General features: G+C 38.5%; 1 protein-coding gene across 1 annotated transcript in view; it reads left to right on the forward strand.

The window, feature by feature from the left end:
* PITPNM3 (PITPNM family member 3) overlaps positions 1–16,796 on the forward strand; it is a gene marked incomplete at its 3' end in the record, with an annotated part of 54,485 nt that extends 37,689 nt beyond the window's left edge. The window contains exons 7-20 of the mRNA XM_082294754.1: positions 451–640; positions 3,299–3,418; positions 4,236–4,417; positions 5,199–5,368; positions 6,900–7,070; positions 9,850–10,044; positions 10,789–10,937; positions 11,184–11,300; positions 11,954–12,070; positions 13,264–13,412; positions 14,414–14,563; positions 15,394–15,577; positions 15,976–16,104; positions 16,488–16,796. Of these exons, the coding sequence (XP_082150880.1) occupies positions 451–640; positions 3,299–3,418; positions 4,236–4,417; positions 5,199–5,368; positions 6,900–7,070; positions 9,850–10,044; positions 10,789–10,937; positions 11,184–11,300; positions 11,954–12,070; positions 13,264–13,412; positions 14,414–14,563; positions 15,394–15,577; positions 15,976–16,104; positions 16,488–16,796 (2,332 nt within the window). The remainder of the gene's footprint in view (positions 1–450; positions 641–3,298; positions 3,419–4,235; positions 4,418–5,198; positions 5,369–6,899; positions 7,071–9,849; positions 10,045–10,788; positions 10,938–11,183; positions 11,301–11,953; positions 12,071–13,263; positions 13,413–14,413; positions 14,564–15,393; positions 15,578–15,975; positions 16,105–16,487) is intronic.
* Between the last annotated feature and the right edge of the window lie 1,718 nt (positions 16,797–18,514).

An 18,514-nucleotide genomic window follows, 5' to 3' on the forward strand; every position in this document is an offset into this window, starting at 1 on the left:
GCTTAGTTTCATCTTTTTGAAAAGATTGGACACTGGGAAAAACATCTTTATATGCTTTTGAACAATACACCTGTCACACTGTGTTCTAGGAAACTGTTTCATTGTGATGGTTGGATCCTGCTCTTCGGTGTAGGGAGTTATTATACAGGGGGAAAACAAAAGCTGAAATGTAATCATGTCATTGCCATTCAAAATTATGTCTAGTTGTATGTAGAGCAATTGCACCAAGTATGTTTAACTGCAGAAATGCCTTCTAGTATGATCCCATTCACCTAAAGCAGTAATGCCTTGGTTTTTCTAAGCAGTTGAATTCGATCAGAAAATGATCCTTCCCACGTTCGCTCATTGTGAACTGCAATAGCCCAACCCATTTCTGTTGCTAACTGCTCATTCTCTGATGCTGTGTCCTGCCTCTTGAAGTTTTCCTGATGATAACATGTCCTTTTCTAGCCTAAATCCCTACAGCTATGATGAGAGCTGTCTCAGCAGCAGTGAAGACCACATCCCACTGGCTGCCTTGCCTTTGCTGGCTGTTTCATCTCCTCAGTATCAGGATGCAGTTGCCATGGTGATCAGTAGAGCAAATCAAGTTTACAATGAGTTTCTCAAATCTACTGATGGGGCTGGTTTTAATGGGCAGGTAGGACTATTTTCTTTTACATCAAAGTAAAATTCCTTCAGAGCGAGGCTATTTCTTTTTAAGCCGTTGTGTTGAGGGGTTTGAGTTATGAGTGTGGGACAACACTACAAATACGATGAATGAATGTTAGCATGGGATCACCTACACAAAATGCTCTCTCAGTGTCCAGCACAAGACAGGCACTTCTGGGATCCCATGCACTCTTGTGTGGATTTACTCAGCTGGTGGAAGACTATATACATTCTCCCACAAGCATTTTGACTCCTAACCTCTCACTTTGCTATGGTACGGTAAGCAGGGTATGTAGTGAACAAGCATGCCAGCCTGAGACAAATGATCATCTGTGTTAATGAGTTCTTCAGACACAGCTGATGGAAAAATTGGGACGTATTTAAGATCCTAAGAAATCCAATACTGATCTATTATTTCTTCTTTGCCTCCATCACTGTATTAATAAAGCAATAGTCAGTAATGAAACATAGAAGACAAATACTCAGTTGCTAGTGGTGGTGCAGATTTCTTCTCTAACTGCACACCAGTGAAGTCACCTACAGGTTTCTTCCGACTGACAGTAACTGTCAATTACTGTTCCTGCTTCACCATCCTTAGTTTTCAAAATCTCCTGCTTCACATAGAAAAATGATATTGATACCCTGTGTGAGTTACTGATATTATTTTGTAATGGGGCCACCTACAATGGCCAGAAGCATGCATTTCCTTTAAGAACAGTGACCTCCACACTTCAGAAAAAGAAAGAAAATACATTTAATATAGAGTGCAGTGTAAACTTTGAAGGGAAGCATGTGTGTTATTACAGAAACAGATTCTTTTCCATGGCACTAATAAGGTTATGCTGTGATATATCAGTATTTTTAGGCTAAAATTTGGTTTGAAGCCATTTTTACTACACATAGTAAACTGTTACTGCTTAAAGCATAAAACCAGCCCAATTGCAGTGACAGAACATTATGAAAGGTGAAATTATGTAAAGAGTGATATCAGTTACAAAAATAGTATGAAAATTTTCTCAATAGAAACTTAGTGTTATGATTTTTTTCTTTGGAAAAGGTACAAAAAAGTCTCCCTGTTGTAGTTTACAAATAATATATATTATTTCCTGTGGAAGAGTCTGCTAGACCTCTGTATGTTCCACAGAATTTTCACTATCAACTAGCAGCACTGTTAAAGTGGAAGTGACTTCTCTTTCTACAGTGCTTTGCTTTGCTCCTTAAATAGAAATGTCAGGTCTGCCTCTGAGTAAGTCCTGTACTGATCAAATATATATCATATATCCTGACACACACCCTGTGCGTGTCTTTCCTTCCATATTTTTGTCTCTTCTGTCAATTTACATTGCAAGTTCATTAGATCAGAGGTTGCCTTTTTGATTTTACATAGTATCTGGAAAAAATTAACTCCATTACCTTAATGCCAATAATAATAAGGATTAGAAACACAGTGGTAAATTGAAGAAGGTATTACCAATTCCCTACAAAAAGTGCTGTTAATTTTATTAAGGTTACCTGTATCATATGATTTTCGGCTCTTTGTGCAGCATAGGAATTGGAAAATCAGAGAGTAAATTGGCATGCTGTTCAATTATATACAACTTTAGAACCAGAAATGCCTTAGGATAGATATCACCTTAATGTATTTTGATATTTTGTTTTATTTTTAAAGTGTTTTTTTGTAATTTTAGTTGAGTACAAGAAATGTACTCAATATAGGAAGAGTGCTACATGGATATGCACTGAGAGGAGTTTGAAATTCTTCCCTACCTGCATCTTGAAGAACTCGCTTTTCCTAACATTCTTCACTTCAGAGAAAAAATGCACAACATGCTATATCCAAAACTTGTAGTTTAGTGTTGTAGCCAAGCTGAATTAAGTTTAGAAGTAAGTTAAAGATTCGTAATATTTTCTGTTTTGCTAATTGGAGTTGGAAACAACAGATTAGACAATTGCTTCCATTTGAGAATTGGAAGGAGAGACTTGCTGAAGCATGTTATCAAGCTATTACTCACGCTCAGACATGGACAGGGGAACAGGGAGAAAGAATCATCTCATGTGGGATGGGGAGGTGTTCAGTGGAATTGGCTTGTGAGGGAGATTCTAGTGTACCATAAAATTACTCCAGAATTCCCAATTTTAGTAGTATATGTATTTTTAATTGCCAGATCCATACCTTGAAGATAGCTTCTATGTTTATATTAAATCTGAAGCAAGAGTGAGTTTCTCTGCTTAATACCTCATTTTAAAGTTTTGTTCCCTTGTCCTGACAGGGGAGTGCCAATCTGTGAAAGTTCTCTCCTCTGTATGACTCTGAAGGAAATGTTAAGTGGCTTGAAATCTTTGTGACACTGGTCATCCAGTGATCTGGACTTTTCAAGCTGGAATCTGGCTGCAAGCAGCTGGAAGAGTTCTAATCCATTTGGCAGAACTCCCACTCATCAAAATAGTTCCTGGGACAGATATTCTTGGTGTAGGGCATATTTCTCGAGATAAAAGAAAGTAGAAGAAAGTAACTGCAATATAAACCAAAGTATAAAAACGAGTAACAAGGGTATGAAGTAAGACAGAAACTCCTCTGCAGTGCTGTGATGCTTTTTGTCTCTTTTAAAAATACTTGCTACATCTCCCAAAAAAATCTTTTTTTCAGGTGTGTCTCATAGGTGACTGCATTGGAGGAATTTTGGGCTTTGATGCCATCTGCTATAATTCTAATACAGCTTACGAAAGTCGGAACAGTAGCAGGAGAGGAAGCATCAGCAGCATCCAGGTGAAGAGAAAAAAATACGCACAGCTGAAACCCTATAGATTCATTCCATGGAGGAAATCAGCTCCATATAAGCCAGAGAAAATTTAAGGATTTGGTAAATTGCCATGATAGAGTGGGATTCTGCCCATCTATCAAAAATTTGCTGTTAAAAATTAAGTTGTCAGCTTCAGTTTATGATATACAGAAATCAGTAGTGAAGGCTTTATCTGTTAGCCTTTGCAGTAGGGTTACCAAGTGCTCTTTATTGTATCCCTAACTGTAGATGCAAATACGTCCTTGCTCAGAAATCTCTGGTAGGCTGCCATTTTTGTCAAAATACCTTCCTTTCCTTCCCTTTCCCTTTCCCTTTCCCTTTCCCTTTCCCTTCCCCTTCCCCTTCCCCTTCCCACCCTGCCCCACCCTTTCTCAAAAAAGCCGATCCCATATCCATGGAACACGATGAGCAGGACCATTAATGTTGTAATGTGCATTTTGTGCACTCAGGTAAGACCCCTTCTGATTACCTTATGATATTTTTAGTTCTCTAAGAATGATGAAGTCATGAGGGATAAAGCTTTTGTGTTACTCCTCCTTTCCACCCCTCACACCCCTCTCCACCCTGAAATTCCTGATTCTCCCTCCAGCTTTTAGGCTATTTATCTTGAAGGGAAATTTAGTTTTCATCTCTTTGCTTCTACTGCAAAGAGAAATTTTTAGTCCCTTCCACCCTTTGTTGGATAAAGTGAGGTCATATATATAAATGCAGTCATTTCATATAAGCTCTTTCGTATTTTGTTACCTGTCTGAATCTTCCCTTTGCTCTGCTCATTTTCTGAAGGATAATCCACTCTTAGCAGAGGACTCCAGTCTGGGTGACAGCAAACACCTGAGCAAAAGCAATATTGACATCTCGGGAATCATGGAGGATGAGAAGCAAAGGCAGCTGGTGCCTCGGAAACAGAGTGACTCATCCACTTATGACTGTGACACTATAACCCAGCATCATGCATTCCTGTCCAGGTAGCTAGTGGTAGATGACTGAGTAAAAGAAATGGGCTTGCCAATGAATGGAACCTGTTAGCACCAGAGCACAGAGGCATTGTTATTATTTCTGTTCTGTCTCATGGATGGGCAGCAGGTTCATAGGCTACTTTTCTGCTTCTGAGTGTAGGTATTTATTCTCCAGCAGAACTAAATGATAGATAAGTCTTTTTCTGTCAGTAAGAAATAAGTGATCTGTATTTACCTCATGCATACAAAGTAAATGGATGTGTTTTAAATCACTTAAAAGATTAAAAGCTGTCTATAAGTATCATTGATTTTGATCTGTTAAAAACAGTTGAGAAGTAATAAAATTCTAGGTCATAGCTCAAGGAGCAGATTACAACAATGGTTTTTATGTACCCAGATAACATACTTTGACTGTAACCTTTTAATACCATTTTCCTTACACAACTTTAGTAGGTTAACATTTGTAGCAGAAGTTTCAGAATGAACTTGCATACATTTGTACTGCTAAAAGGGAGGGGAGGTAAACTTGAATATTCATGGTTTTGGGAAAACTTTACCATGTGTTCTATAAAACAACTGTAGGAAACTCTTGCATGTCGCAGGTAGTAGATTTACTTAATAGCCGCACTGAAAATCATGGCTGCTATACTGCAATCATTCTACAGTTTTAAGGTGTATGGCTTGGATCTAAATGCCAGTGCTAGAGCTTTCTAAGCATCCTGTTTTGGGAATGTTCTTTTTTTCTGAATGCCCTTTTTATTATTTTTGATTCAGTATTTTCTTTATTCAGTATCCACTCAAGCGTGTTGAAAGATGGTGCAGACCTTCCTCCTGTGGATTCCAGTCTCTCAGAAGTAAATCTGGGCCGATTTGAATTTGAAGTGTCTGATTTCTTCCTTTTTGGATCACCGCTTGGTTTGGTGCTGGCCATGAGGAGCACTGTTCTGCCTGGTCTGGATGGTAAGCTCTTTTTGGGGTTAAAATACAGGTTGTGTAATGACCTTTGTAAACAAAGAGACTCACACAAAAAGGAGGTAAATAAAGGAGCCTGGTTAAAGATCATGGAGTGAGGTAAGTTTCTTCCTTTAAGAGATGGGAACGTTAATGTAGGTAGGTACTGAGGTGACGAGGATTGTTCCAGGGATTTCACTGCTCACTTACAGAAGTGTGTCTTATGTTCTGCTGTTAATCATATATTCCACGTCATACAACATGAAGCTCACACTTCACCAAGGATCAGTCCTTGAAAACAATGCCAAAAATAACATCTCTTCTTGGTTCAGCATTGCCTCTTGTTCATGTCTGGCTTCATGGGTGGATTTGGCCCTCGGGTGTGTTGCATGTGAGCCATTCTTCCTCTCTAGTAACAGAGCCTAGTGACCAGACACAGAAAGGATTTTTTAGTTTTATTTCTAATGCATCTGGATTTTTAAAGTTTTTCAGTTAAAAACTTACTTTATTTTTCATTATTCAGCACATGCTTTGTCTCTTTGCATGGTATGAGCTTTGGATAGCACAGCATCTTTATAGGAAATGATGCATTCATTTATCAGGTGAGGGAGAAAATCTGTTGCAATAATGAGAAGAGACAACAATTCAGAACTCTAAGGGTTTTTTTTTTCCTAGCCAGTAGTCCTTCCCTCAGTCTCTGCTCTGCTACCCTCCAGACACTTTGACAGGAAATTTTCATGTTAATTACTAGTACTTTAAACTATTTTTTTTCAAATTAGTTCTCACTTCTATCCTTCCTCTGGTATCCTGCAAAGGAATATGCTTTGAGAGCAGCTCAACTGATGGGCATTTCAAACACATTCTGAGGTGAGCAGTGTCTACTTGAAGCATAATTAGTCTTTAGAAGTGCATATGATAAAAGAATCCTGTTTTAAAGTGATAATTGTGACACAGTTGAGAGGGAAAAAGACAAATTTAAACCTATCATGCAGACAGTTGGAAATTAGTTGAGAAGAGTCAGGTGCCCTCTTTACTGAAAGGAAAGGTAGAAAGCTACCTGAAAATGTGACAAGTAAAATTCGGACGAATTTATTTGTTTTGTTAGAATCAGTTTTTAAAATATAAGGGAAGCTTCTGCTGTCACCTAGGTTTAAGTCCTCTGGATGTCACAGGCCCATCAGACCATTTTGCTGGTCTGAAGCACATTTGAAGTGCTGAGCATCACAGCTGTAATGCTCAATAACATATTTACAAGATTTGAAATTTCTTTTTCCTTCCTTGCTTCCATCTGTTTCTCTTCTGCTGCTCTTCACATCTCCTATGTGCCTGCATCTCAGATTGTGATGTCTCTGTAAATTCCTGTGCAGTGAAGTGTTCTTCACTGAAACAGGAAACAATTCAATTACATTTCTTTTGGCCTGATGTGTGCTAATCTGGAGTTTGCAGAAGACTATATTAACTATGTTTCTGTACAGACTCCTTGAAAATTGTAAAGTAGCAATACTGACCCCTGTCTTTCTCTGTCTCATTCTCATCCAAGTATGCCAGGTCCGACCAGCCTGCAGCCAAGTGTACAGTTTCTTTCACTCTGCTGACCCCTCTGCCTGCAGACTTGAACCATTATTGGAGAAAAGATTCCATCTTCTTCCTCCATTCAGTGTCCCACGGTACCAGAGATACCCACTAGGGGATGGAAGATCTCACCAGTTAGGTACAGTGCCTGTTTTTGTAGGTCTCATTGCCTGTTGTTAAGTGTCTCTCCTTACACAGCTCAAAAAAATTTGAAATAGCAATGTGCTAACATGCTGAAAACAAGTCATCTGGGACTGAGTAGCACAGACATACTTAGCAAGTGTGGAACTGAAGAAGATTACTAAGAAAAAACTATTCTTATGCACGAGGTTTGCGATACTAGTTGTAATAAAGAGGAGGACTGAAAGCAGATTGAAAGCACTGCCAGGCATGTAGAGCAAGTGGGGAAGACATTTCCCTTCCTCCTCTTTTATCTGTGGTGATTGCTGACAGAAGACATTGCAGGAGGTAATGGTTCAGACAAAAGTGTGATCTATTAACTGGTGTGGTTCTTCACTGTAAGGGCAAGGTACAAGTTCAGGTTGTGTTACAGCCCAGAGAAAGCCACACTGTCTTGACCTTTCATTAAACAGCAGCTTTCTTAGCTGCTACCTAACTGACATTTTGTAACTGAGGTGCTTTTGTGGCTGTTAAAAGTTAGCTTTAGCTTTGTAACAGGTCTCTGATTTACCACTCCTGCTTTTGATACTTACTAACATGTGTGATTTAATTCCTTTCCTTTGCTTTCCTGCTTATGACAAGATACATTATATCTACTAGGGGGCTAAAAACATGGTTGTTTTATATTAATTCAAAGCACCTGGTTTCAACATAGCCTACTTTTTAGACATTTGGCATAGCAGGAGGTACATAATCATTATCTTTATTGTTCAAGCTTCAACCTCACATTTAACTTTGCAACACAATTTAAATAATTGCAAAATTCTTCTCTTGAGATGCTTTCTTTATAAGGAATATGCAGGAGTGCCAGTCCAGACTATGGCTGATCCAACTGGTCTGCTTCATTATGGATAGACAGAAGTAAACATCTGAAAGCTCAGTACTGCTCCAGCTGTATATGCATGAAATAAAGTATTGTTAATTTTGTCTGGAGATAGTTGCTGTGACTTTGAGGAAGCTTGCTTTGTCTCTTTGTATTGGCTGTGACTATCATAATTATCCAAGATGAGACTCTGTAAAATGATCTGTCTTTAATTTATTTCTTATCAAGCATGATGGTAAATTTAGATTAGTGGGACAAATAATAACTTCTGGTCACTCTCAGAGCCATGAGAAAGGTTGCTTCTTTCAGTACAAAAAGCATAATAATACTGCCTTGTCTTGCGAGATAAGTAATAGCAAAGTAGCATTGTGTTTTCTTTTCAGTTGACTGTGTTGGGATCTATATAGTTTGCCTGAGACAAAATTGTCCTTCCATTCTTTTCACCTCCATCCTGTAGCCACATTTAGCTACACTACGTGTCAACAAGATTTCTTTGAAAGAACAGTACACTGCAGTTTTTTGATGAAAAACATGTTCCCATGGAAACTGCAGTTGAACATATTCTGTCCAAACTACATACCCACCACAAAGTGTTAGAACTGAATGTTGTTCTCATTCAGTTGCGGGGCAGATCTCAATATTGTTTCTTGCAGTTGAGATATTCATGCTTATGTCAAAACAAGCCGAATCTTTCTGACCATGTCTCCTTTTTGGAAGGGAGGAGATTTTAGGGAGCTATACTGCTATTCCTTTTCATTTAATGATAAATTGTTTTACCAGATCTGATAAGCTATAGACACACTTCCAGTGGTTTGGTTTTCTTTTTTGAATGGTGTCCTTGAAAGCAGCAACATGTTATTGTGTTCTCCTTTGTGCACCATTGAGGTATGCATTGCATTGAGAGTTGGTAAGACTTGAAAAGTTGCAGAGAAACTTATTTCAGACCTCCAGCACATAAAGAATCATAAAGTTCCCCAACCCAAGACCGCATGAATGATGAGCACAGCATGACTGCAATTATTTGTCTGAATGGAACTGAAATATGCTCAAAAATAGAGCAAGACATCAAGGGCCATCTCCTTTCTTTTGTGTGATGTGCATTGAACCAGGTCTCCTTTTTTTTTTTTTTTTTTCACTATTTTTACATCTCCAACAGGTTTATTCTCTGAGGAGTAACACTGAGGAGTCAGCTGCTTTTGATATGTACTTTGCTCTGTAACCTATATCTAAGTTGAGGTTCTGCCTTTCCTGGCTATGAGGAATGTGGCTGCTTCAAGCAAAGATACCAGTAATTTTTATTTAAGTGCATGTCTGTTCTTACATGTTTCAGAAGACCTTGCAAAGAAGGCTGTGTTTCATTTCACTGAGTAGAGGTATTACTCTGGTTTTGTCAGAATGGCATGAATAAATGAGAATTCTATTCCATTCTGTTCCATTTGGGAAATGCAAACCAGTAGATAGCCTTGCTGAAGATTCTCTTTCTAAAGTAATTTTGCTCACGTCAGAAAGAGGACCAGAGAAGTATCACAGGCTCCCAGGGCTGTGTAGTTCTTCTCCAAAAATGACTTTAAAATGAGTAGGGTTGAGTGTGAAGTAAAATAGCCTCCCAGCATTACTACACAGTTTGGAAGAGCCTGGCCAAAAGCACCAGGGTACCATTGCACATTCATGACAGTAGGGTATGCTTTCTCCATACAGTCATGCTGTGTCATGCTATTCTCACTCTGAAGGAGGAAGTTTCATCCATGGGCATTAAATGTGATATTATTCAGGAAAACACTCATTAGCCCTGTATTTAAAAATAAATGAATAAATAAACAAATAAGATATACACACAAACACTAGTTTCAAAACCATCGTGTGCATCCTTTTTTTTTTTTTTTTTTAATGTTATTTTCATTTTTGTAACCTGCAGGTGATGCTCTCCACAATCACAGTGGTCTGTTCCTTGAGAATAGCTCTTTGAACATACCTTTCTCTCAGGAGAGTCCTGGATCTCCAAATACGTCTGATCAACTGCAAGGGAAAACAAGAAAGTTGAGCTTGGGCAGCACAAACAGTGAAAACTCTGGGTCAACTGAAAGCTTGCCATCAGCATGCCTCACCAACAGTGAGTGAAGCCTGACGCCATGTGCTATTGGACATGGCAACAGCCTTTCCCTTCACATTGTTTCTGTGAAAAAGCTGATTATGAAAAGAAAAGGTACCTGCTTGGAAATTGGGGAGAATGAGAATAGCCCAAGTTTCTGCAATTTTACATAATACAAGTTATCTTTCTTTTCTGTTTGTAATTAGATAAAGTAATAGAAAAGAAGTCACAGTTTTACATTAAGGTGCCTCTCATAAATAGCCACAAGAGTTTCATAGTAACGGGTTTATGATCATGTTCCAGGCATGAAGCAGTATAAATAGATAGGATTTGTTACTCATAATTAAAAGTGCTATAAATCATTATATTGTCCTGTTATGGACTATAGTCGTGCATGTGTGTGTATATATATGTATCTATCTATCTCAGTATTGCTTCACTGTTTGGGAAGCATTTGCAGTTCTTACCCTATAACATGATCATAAAAATACTAGTCTTTCACTGTGCATTTTCCGTGGACCAGAAAGCTGTGGGAATCATGCTGAGGTGATTTCTACTTCCCAAAATTTGAACCCAGAAGAGCTCTTTAGATGGCAGGCAGTTAAGTGATGATGCAGTCAGTAAAAACAGTACTTGCATAAATGATAGATACCTTTAACAGACTCAAAATGCCAAGATTAAGAAAGCAGAGGACTTAATTCCATTATCTAGCTTAAAAATGAAGACAGCAAGAAATTTATTGATATTTTGTTTCATTTTTTGTAGTTACTGCAAAGTGGTGGGGAACAAAACGAATAGATTATGCCTTGTATTGTCCAGATGTGCTGACAGCTTTTCCAACGGTAGCCCTGCCGCATCTCTTTCATGCCAGCTACTGGGAATCAACAGACGTCGTGGCCTTCATTTTAAGACAGGTAATTAATTTTTTTTTTTCTCTCTGCAACAGATAACCTTGGGATTGTTAATTGCATCTTCCAAGGGTCAGTCTTCATATTTGTGCAATTAATGTGAACATATGGCTTTACCTCTCTCTACTTCCATGGTGCTTTTGGCTCTGCAGTGTCATTCAACTGGGGCAGCATTGTAATTTCTCTTTCTTTGCCAAGTACCGGGACTCCCCAGGCCATACACTATTTATTAAAATATTAATATAATTTCAGGTGATGAGGTATGAAAATGTAAATTTCAAGGAAAATTACAACCTGGATCCAGAAACACTAAGTCCATCCAATCCACGAGAAAAATGGCTACGCAAGAGGACACATGTCAAATTGAGGGTAAGTTTAAGTCTGAATATATATGGCAGCTATGGAACATGGGTTTGGCAGAAATTTAAATGGAGTTCAATCTCCCGGAGTAAGAGTTTACATAACTGAATATCACTAAAGAGCTGAAAATGGCTAACTTAATCCAGAGGCAGGCAGATTAACGGTTAGGGAATAGGAGCAATTTCTTCTTGGTTTATCACTACATGTTGGGAGAAAGTATATTTCTTTCTTTAAATAACAGACAGGCCCTAAGTTTCCATTATGCAAAGAAGTTTCTTTATGCTAGACAAATCCATAAGCCAAGCAAAAATATTTCCTCCATTCTTCAGGTGCTAAGTCAGTTATTGATATCAGTTAAAATGCATGTGCCCTGCACGTAATGATGTGGATCTATGGCACCACTTGAAATGAAGGATAATTGGGTTTCCCCTAAAAGTTCTCTCTTATTTGGTCATCTGGAGCACTCTCTCTAGAAAGTCTATTCAGGACCCCACCATTAGTGGAAATCAGGCTCCAGCTGAAGTGGGAATGCAGTGCACTTGACAAACCTCAGACATACTGTCCTGGACTGTGTTTCTGTGTCACTGTTTGTAACATAATAGAGAAAGTAGCCTCGTGACAAAAACAAACAGTACCCTTCCCATCTTTTGCTCTTATTTCAGAATGTGACTGCTAATCACCGAGCTAATGATGTCATTGCAGCAGAAGATGGTCCTCAGGTACTAGTTGGGCGCTTTATGTATGGACCTCTGGACATGGTGGCTTTAACAGGTGAAAAGGTGAAGTCTGAGTAATCAATTTTCTTAGTTTTACAGAAACAGTCGTGGAATGTAGCACACATGTATAGTGTCAGAGAAAGCCTTACAGTGAGGGGAAATGTGTCACTAACCCCCTACTACTTCAGCAAAAATAGGCTGTAAAGTGGGCTTTCCTGATAGGTGACCTTTTTCTGAGCTCTCATCTCTCTTACCTGATTATGGCTATCTCCTTTGGTTAGTGGTGAGTGTGCTGTGCAGTGGTTTCTGAACCTATCATCCAACTGTATCACCTACTGGAGGCAATTAACTTTCCGAGGAAGAAGGAAAAAGAATTTTATAGTAGTTGACAAAGCACTAAAAGAAAATCATGTATCATCCTGCCCAGGTAAAACAACCAGATAAAAGAATAGGCATTCTAGAGGTTAGGTGGCTGCCTACACATGGGTGTGTAAAGATTAGTTCTAGAAATCAGTAGTAATGTGACACAATTGAAACTCTCATTCCTAAAGCTGCCTGCAGAAGCCACGCTTGCAGCTAATAAAGCCAAGCATCAAGTGAACACATTTTTTCATATTCACTGAGGTTGTAAGATTTTCTGCGCAAATTAAGAGAGCAATGCAGCTGAGCTGAGGGAAAAACTGAAGCATGGAGGCTTCACTTGGCCTGTTTCTGGTCCAGCAAAGTATTTAATATCCTTTATGTTAATTTTTATGAAATATTTCAGTTGAAGAAAACCATATTGATGAAATCTTCTGATAATTTGAAGTGTTTTGGTTGTAGGCAAGATTATGATTTGAGAAAGATTTTGTCTCAATAACCAGATGAAATTTTCCATTTTGTAGGTTTAGTGTGCAAAAAGGTAATAATAGCCATGCAAGATAGAATTGTCTTTTTCCTAGTTAAGGTTCCTGCCAAATTTCTGACCTCTATAACTATGTTTGACATGTGCAGTGCTAAGATCAGGGCTTTAAATTATTAAGACAATAAATTATGCAGGCAATAAACTCTTGTATTGTATGTTAGGAAGCATTTGCTTATTGCAAGGACTCTCTTTGAAGTTCTTACTGAGTAATGAAGTTCCTTCAAAATTCCTTGTAAGCTTTTACAACCAGTCATGGTCGGAGATACTAATATTATCTGGTCTTGGCAGGCCTGGTAATTAGGGGGTGTTTTGTTGACTATCACACTAGATCACTGTTTCATTGGTTTTACAGGTGGATATCTTCATAATGACTGAGCCATCTTCGGGTAGGTGGGTGTACTTTGACACAGAGATATCCAACAGCAGTGGACGAATATCCTACAATATACCTGAACAGAAGAGACTGAGAGTTGGTGTGTATCCCATCAAAATGGTGGTCAGGTAATAGCTCCAAGCTGGAACTAAAGCTGTGATGGGTTGTGATCAGGAAGGAACTTCAAAACTGGGTAAAAACTTCGTTTGAATCCCTACTTGGGAGATTAAATCAATGAGGTGAATTTAGCTTCAATAGAATGTTGTTATCCACCAGTTAACAAAGTCCAAAGTCAGCTTACAATCCTATGTAGTGCTATTTGAGGAGGAGAAAATGTTTTACCTCACTTTAATAAAAAAGGCAATCAATTCAAGAAAATGGAGTTACTGATACGCAAATAAACTCGTATTCAAAAGTGAAGCTTTAGAGTGCAGGAGTACGTTTCAAAGAGGAACAAAATAAATTGTCCTGTCTTTGTTCATTAGGCTGTGAGCACATATTGTAAGAATCTTCATCACCAGACATAAACACGGTCTTTAGATTACAGGTTTTAGGGAACATGAGGTGGTAGGATGGGAAGAGCTTTGGATTTCCCTGTCATTTATCCTTTTTTTAACATCCAGTTCTCTTGGGGAAAATACATCACAAGGAAATGTGTTTCACATATCTTTCCATGAAAAGAGTGATGTATGACTGCATCGTTTTGGGGTGGGCTTCTTTTTTCTTTTTTTTTTTTTGACTTTTCTCGACTGGCATTCCCATCATAATTTGCAAGGATTGAGGGTGGCTAATGCTCGTATTACCAACTGTTAAGCTTATGGAGGAAGTTTGAGTAGTAGTTTGAGTACTTCAGACTGGTTTGCAATTTTTTTTTTTCTAATTCTTTTAGTTATTTGTTTGTATGTGATTTCTTATTAAGGTCAGCTTCCAAATTTGTCTTTGGAAAACTATTTCCTAAAAGTGTAAGTTTCAATTGCCCCATGTAAGACTGAAATCAGAAGCCGTATTTGACAGTGATTTTTAAAGCTGTAGGTCCAGACAGATCTAATTTCAAGTCTTAACTAGAACATGCAGAAAATACATTCTGACATTTTGCTTTTTAAATTAATTTATTGCTTTGACTCTCCAGAGGAGACCAGAGCAGTGCTGCAAGTTACCTGACTGTACTGCCCCGAGGAATGGAATGTGTTGTGTTCAGCATTGATGGTTCCTTTGCAGCAAGTGTTTCAATTATGGGAAGTGACCCCAAAGTCCGAGCAGGGGCCGTTGATGTTGTCAGGTAAATGAGCTTTGAACACTTCAAATCTCTGACTTTCTGCTTGAACACAGTAGGAGGGAAAAGGGTTGTTATACTAAACAGACAGCAATTTTATAAGGACCAAGAGTCTTTGCAGATACATTTCTGTATTTTCTTGGACATCAGATCTGCCTGAATTTCAGAGTAATATTAGAATGCTGTGGATTACATTAAAATTTGTAGTTTAAGTTGCCTAAAGATAAAAAGTTGCTTCTTGGGAATATGATCTTGAAGTGTGTGCAGTGAATTAATAATGATTCCCATGTGTATTTTGTGTTTCACTAATTTCAAATAAGGACATATTTGTACTTCAAAAATATCAGGTGCCAGGAATGCAAGAATGTTTTTTGGAGGGAAAATTAAAAGGCCTTTTAATCCATTCTTGCAGGTCTGTTATTTTTGCACTGGATGGGTAAAGGCAGTTCTCATTTTGGAACTTACATGGGAATGTAGAAATGTCAGTTTTCAAGGGTTTCCATTCCTTACAGCTGAAATGGCAGGAAATCTCATTAAAGATTTCAAAAGTAACAATACCTGATGTGTTGCAAGGTTTATTCTAAGTATATTTTTAAATGTCTCTCATACTTTAGATGATATTTTGTATAAGAATGTCTCTTGCTTTCCTCCATCTCCCCCAAGGTGTAGGCATTATTATTTAGTTCCTTGATTAGAGCAGAGACTTAGGCATGCTCCTTTCCACTTGTTGAAGGATAACATCTGACTCCTAACTGATCTGAGAAAAGATGCTGACCTGACTTGTGAGTGTTGTTTCTCTTTCTGTACTTACATAATTTAACTGCTTCTTCTGACAGGCATTGGCAGGACCTGGGATATCTGATTATCTATATCACCGGCCGTCCAGATATGCAAAAACAGCGTGTGGTTTCATGGTTGTCCCAACACAATTTCCCACAAGGGATGATCTTCTTCTCAGATGGACTTGTCCATGACCCACTGCGACAAAAGACCATTTTTCTCCGGAATCTCATGCAAGAGGTACTAGAAACCTATTTATAGCCTTGAAACCTCTTTTCAGAGAACATTATTCAGTAGAGATCTCCCTTCTTTCTGAACAGTAAATCTTTCTGGCCATCACAAAGTCTTTTTGCCATTCCTCATTTCTTTTCTCACTTTTTAAAGAGCAAGGAAAGCTGATAAAACATCCAAAGGGACTTCCAATCATGACAAATAAGTAAATGAACTGCTTGTTCTTTCCTGTGCGCATAGCTGTAGTTCTTGCTCATATGCAGGCAGACCGACTTAGCTTTCTGTGGTTTACAGATTGAAATTGTTAACAACGAATTCATATGCTGCTTCATTGCAAATCAAGCACCAGCCTTGTAGTTGCATGGTGTTCAACAGTGTGTTCACTTTGGAAGTAATGTTTGTTTCAGTGCCACATCAAAATCTGTGCCGCATACGGTTCCATGAAGGATATTTCTGTGTACAGTGTCTTGGCTCTGTCACCATCCCAGATCTACATAGTTGGACGATCCACAAAGAAATACCAGGCACAGTGCCAAGTAAGTAACTTGCTATTCAGTCAGGAAGTCCTAGGGAAAACAAGGAAATGCATGCAAATGAATGCATGTGCAAACTCACACACACACAAAGCAGCGACAGTATTTCAAAGAAAGGCTGTTTGGGTTACAAATGAGGCGTTTTCTGGAAGAGTGAATAGTAAAGAGAATCAAGTGGTTGCAAGTTGTATCTACAAGTGCATGCATTGCATATTTCTGAATGACAAAATGGAACAGGTCACTTGAAAAAAAAGTGAGGGGAGAGGAGTATTAATACTCTGTAGGTGTCTAACTGGAATGCCAGTGATCAAAACTTAATTCCTTATAGAGCTCATAGGTCAAGGCAGCAATAATTTGTCACTCCCTTTCTTTCCTTCCTATTTCAGTTCCTCAGTGAAGGTTATGCAGCCCACTTGGCCTCGCTGGAGTTCAGTCTCCATTCACGACCCAAAAAGAATAACTCTCGGATGATCTTGAGAAAAGGCAGCTTTGGCCTCCACTCGCAACCTGAGTTTTTGCGCAAGAGAAACCACCTCCGCAGGACTATGTCTGTACAGCAACCTGACCCGCCTTCTTCCAACCCCAAGCCAGAGCGTGCTCAGAGCCAGCCTGAATCAGACAAAGATCATGACAGGCATTTGCCTTCCATTGCTTGGGTTCGAGGTGGAGTTCACAAATTTGAATCTATTCCCTAGGAGGATTGGGAATGTAGATCTTGGGTGCACCCCATTAAACTTGTAGGCATGCCTCAAAGATAGTATTTAGGCAGCTCCAAACTAAGAGAAGTAGATGGGAATTTGTACCTTGGAGTCTTCCCTGTTCTGAAATCTGCCTTCTTACACCAAGTGGGGCACTCCCAATCTCTTCCTCTTGTCATGTTTATTGGGAAACTATAAAACAATCTAAAATTATCACAAGTTTATCATCATAGCAACAGGAAATATCTTTGGTTGTTTTTTAACACATGTAATATGTGCAATAAGAGGAGAAGACACTGATTTTACTCAGAAGGATTGTGGTATCAGCTAACTAGCTGCACCCAAAACAGCATAAAGGGTAGGTCCTGTAGGTTACAGAGAAGATTTACACTTTAAACATTAAGTAGTCATGTCTGTTTCCACTTCACTTTTCAATAAAAGTGATAAAGGGAAGCAGCTATAGGAGCTACAATAACAAGTGGTTAGGATTTGTATAACAAGATGCTTTCTGGGTGCCTTAAACCCAAGGTTTCCTTTCAGCCTACAGTGTTGGTCAGCAGACTCCAACATGGGCACTCATGTTTGTGTGAGGTGCTGGACAAATAAATGAGAGAACTTCACTTGTGAATCGAACATAAAAACTTCATGTTAAAAATAAATGTGTCTGCCACAGTTTGAACACGGTTAGTGTTGTTGTAAACAAAGTAGTGTGCAACTGTACAAAGATCACATTGTTTGTGGAACTTGGTGACTGTGCAAAAATGTGTGGACTACTCCAAAGAAGATGGCTCTGATGATCTCAGTCTGAGAGTCAAATCCTAAGAGGGCAAGTTAAAGGGAACCGTTTTACTAAGGGATCTGCAAACTTCAGAGCAATCACTTTTTAAATTATTCTAACTAGAATCTTTACACTGGAGGGGAAAAAAAGTTAATTAAGTAAATTGATAAATTGTTTACCTTCTCATGCTTTACAGCAGCTGCTGTATTAAGACAATCTGTGATATTCAGAATTATAGCATTTGAGCTTCAAAGAGTGGACATGCGAAAATACAGGTGCCAAATAGACATTTTTCTACTGATTTAAATTTCTCTCTGATCTTTCAATGGACTTACTAGATGTAAAATGTGTGACATTTTCCCTAAGTAGTAATATTTCTAAAGCATTATAGTTACTTTTACATAGTAGCAGTTTGCAGATTCTTCATGCAGATACTTCCATTGAAATTAATCAAGAGAACTTTAATGACTGAACTGACGCATGTTTTAAAACCTGCAATGAAGTTAAAAGTGCACATAAAAAACCTTTTTTTTAGAGTTAAAAACGTACTCTTGACACTGAGAAAGCTTGAAGTCAACAGGACATTCCTTTTTCAGGTTTGTTGTTTGTTTTTTATTTCAGGGAATTGGGGTGGAGAGGGTGTTGTGCCTCTCCATCCCCCTTTCAGGTTTTGCTAGACCAGAAACAATCTCTCGACAAGTTGGTTAATGATTTTGAAAGTTAACATGTAAAACAAGAAATGCAATGGAAAACTATTTAGACAGTGCAGAAGTAAAGTAAGTCTATACTCCCTGTTAACCTTGAAGTTTCGGTGTGCTTTTGGAAGGGTATAGGAGTGGAGCTTTTGCCTAAGAGGCAGCAAAATAGCTTATAAGTGGAGATCTTTGATTTATATTTTCAGACATTACTTGGCAAGATTGTCAGTTACCTATTTCAA

This window comes from Coloeus monedula (assembly GCF_965178545.1).
Source record: "Coloeus monedula genome assembly, chromosome: 20".
Classification (NCBI taxonomy): Eukaryota; Metazoa; Chordata; class Aves; order Passeriformes; family Corvidae; genus Coloeus; species Coloeus monedula.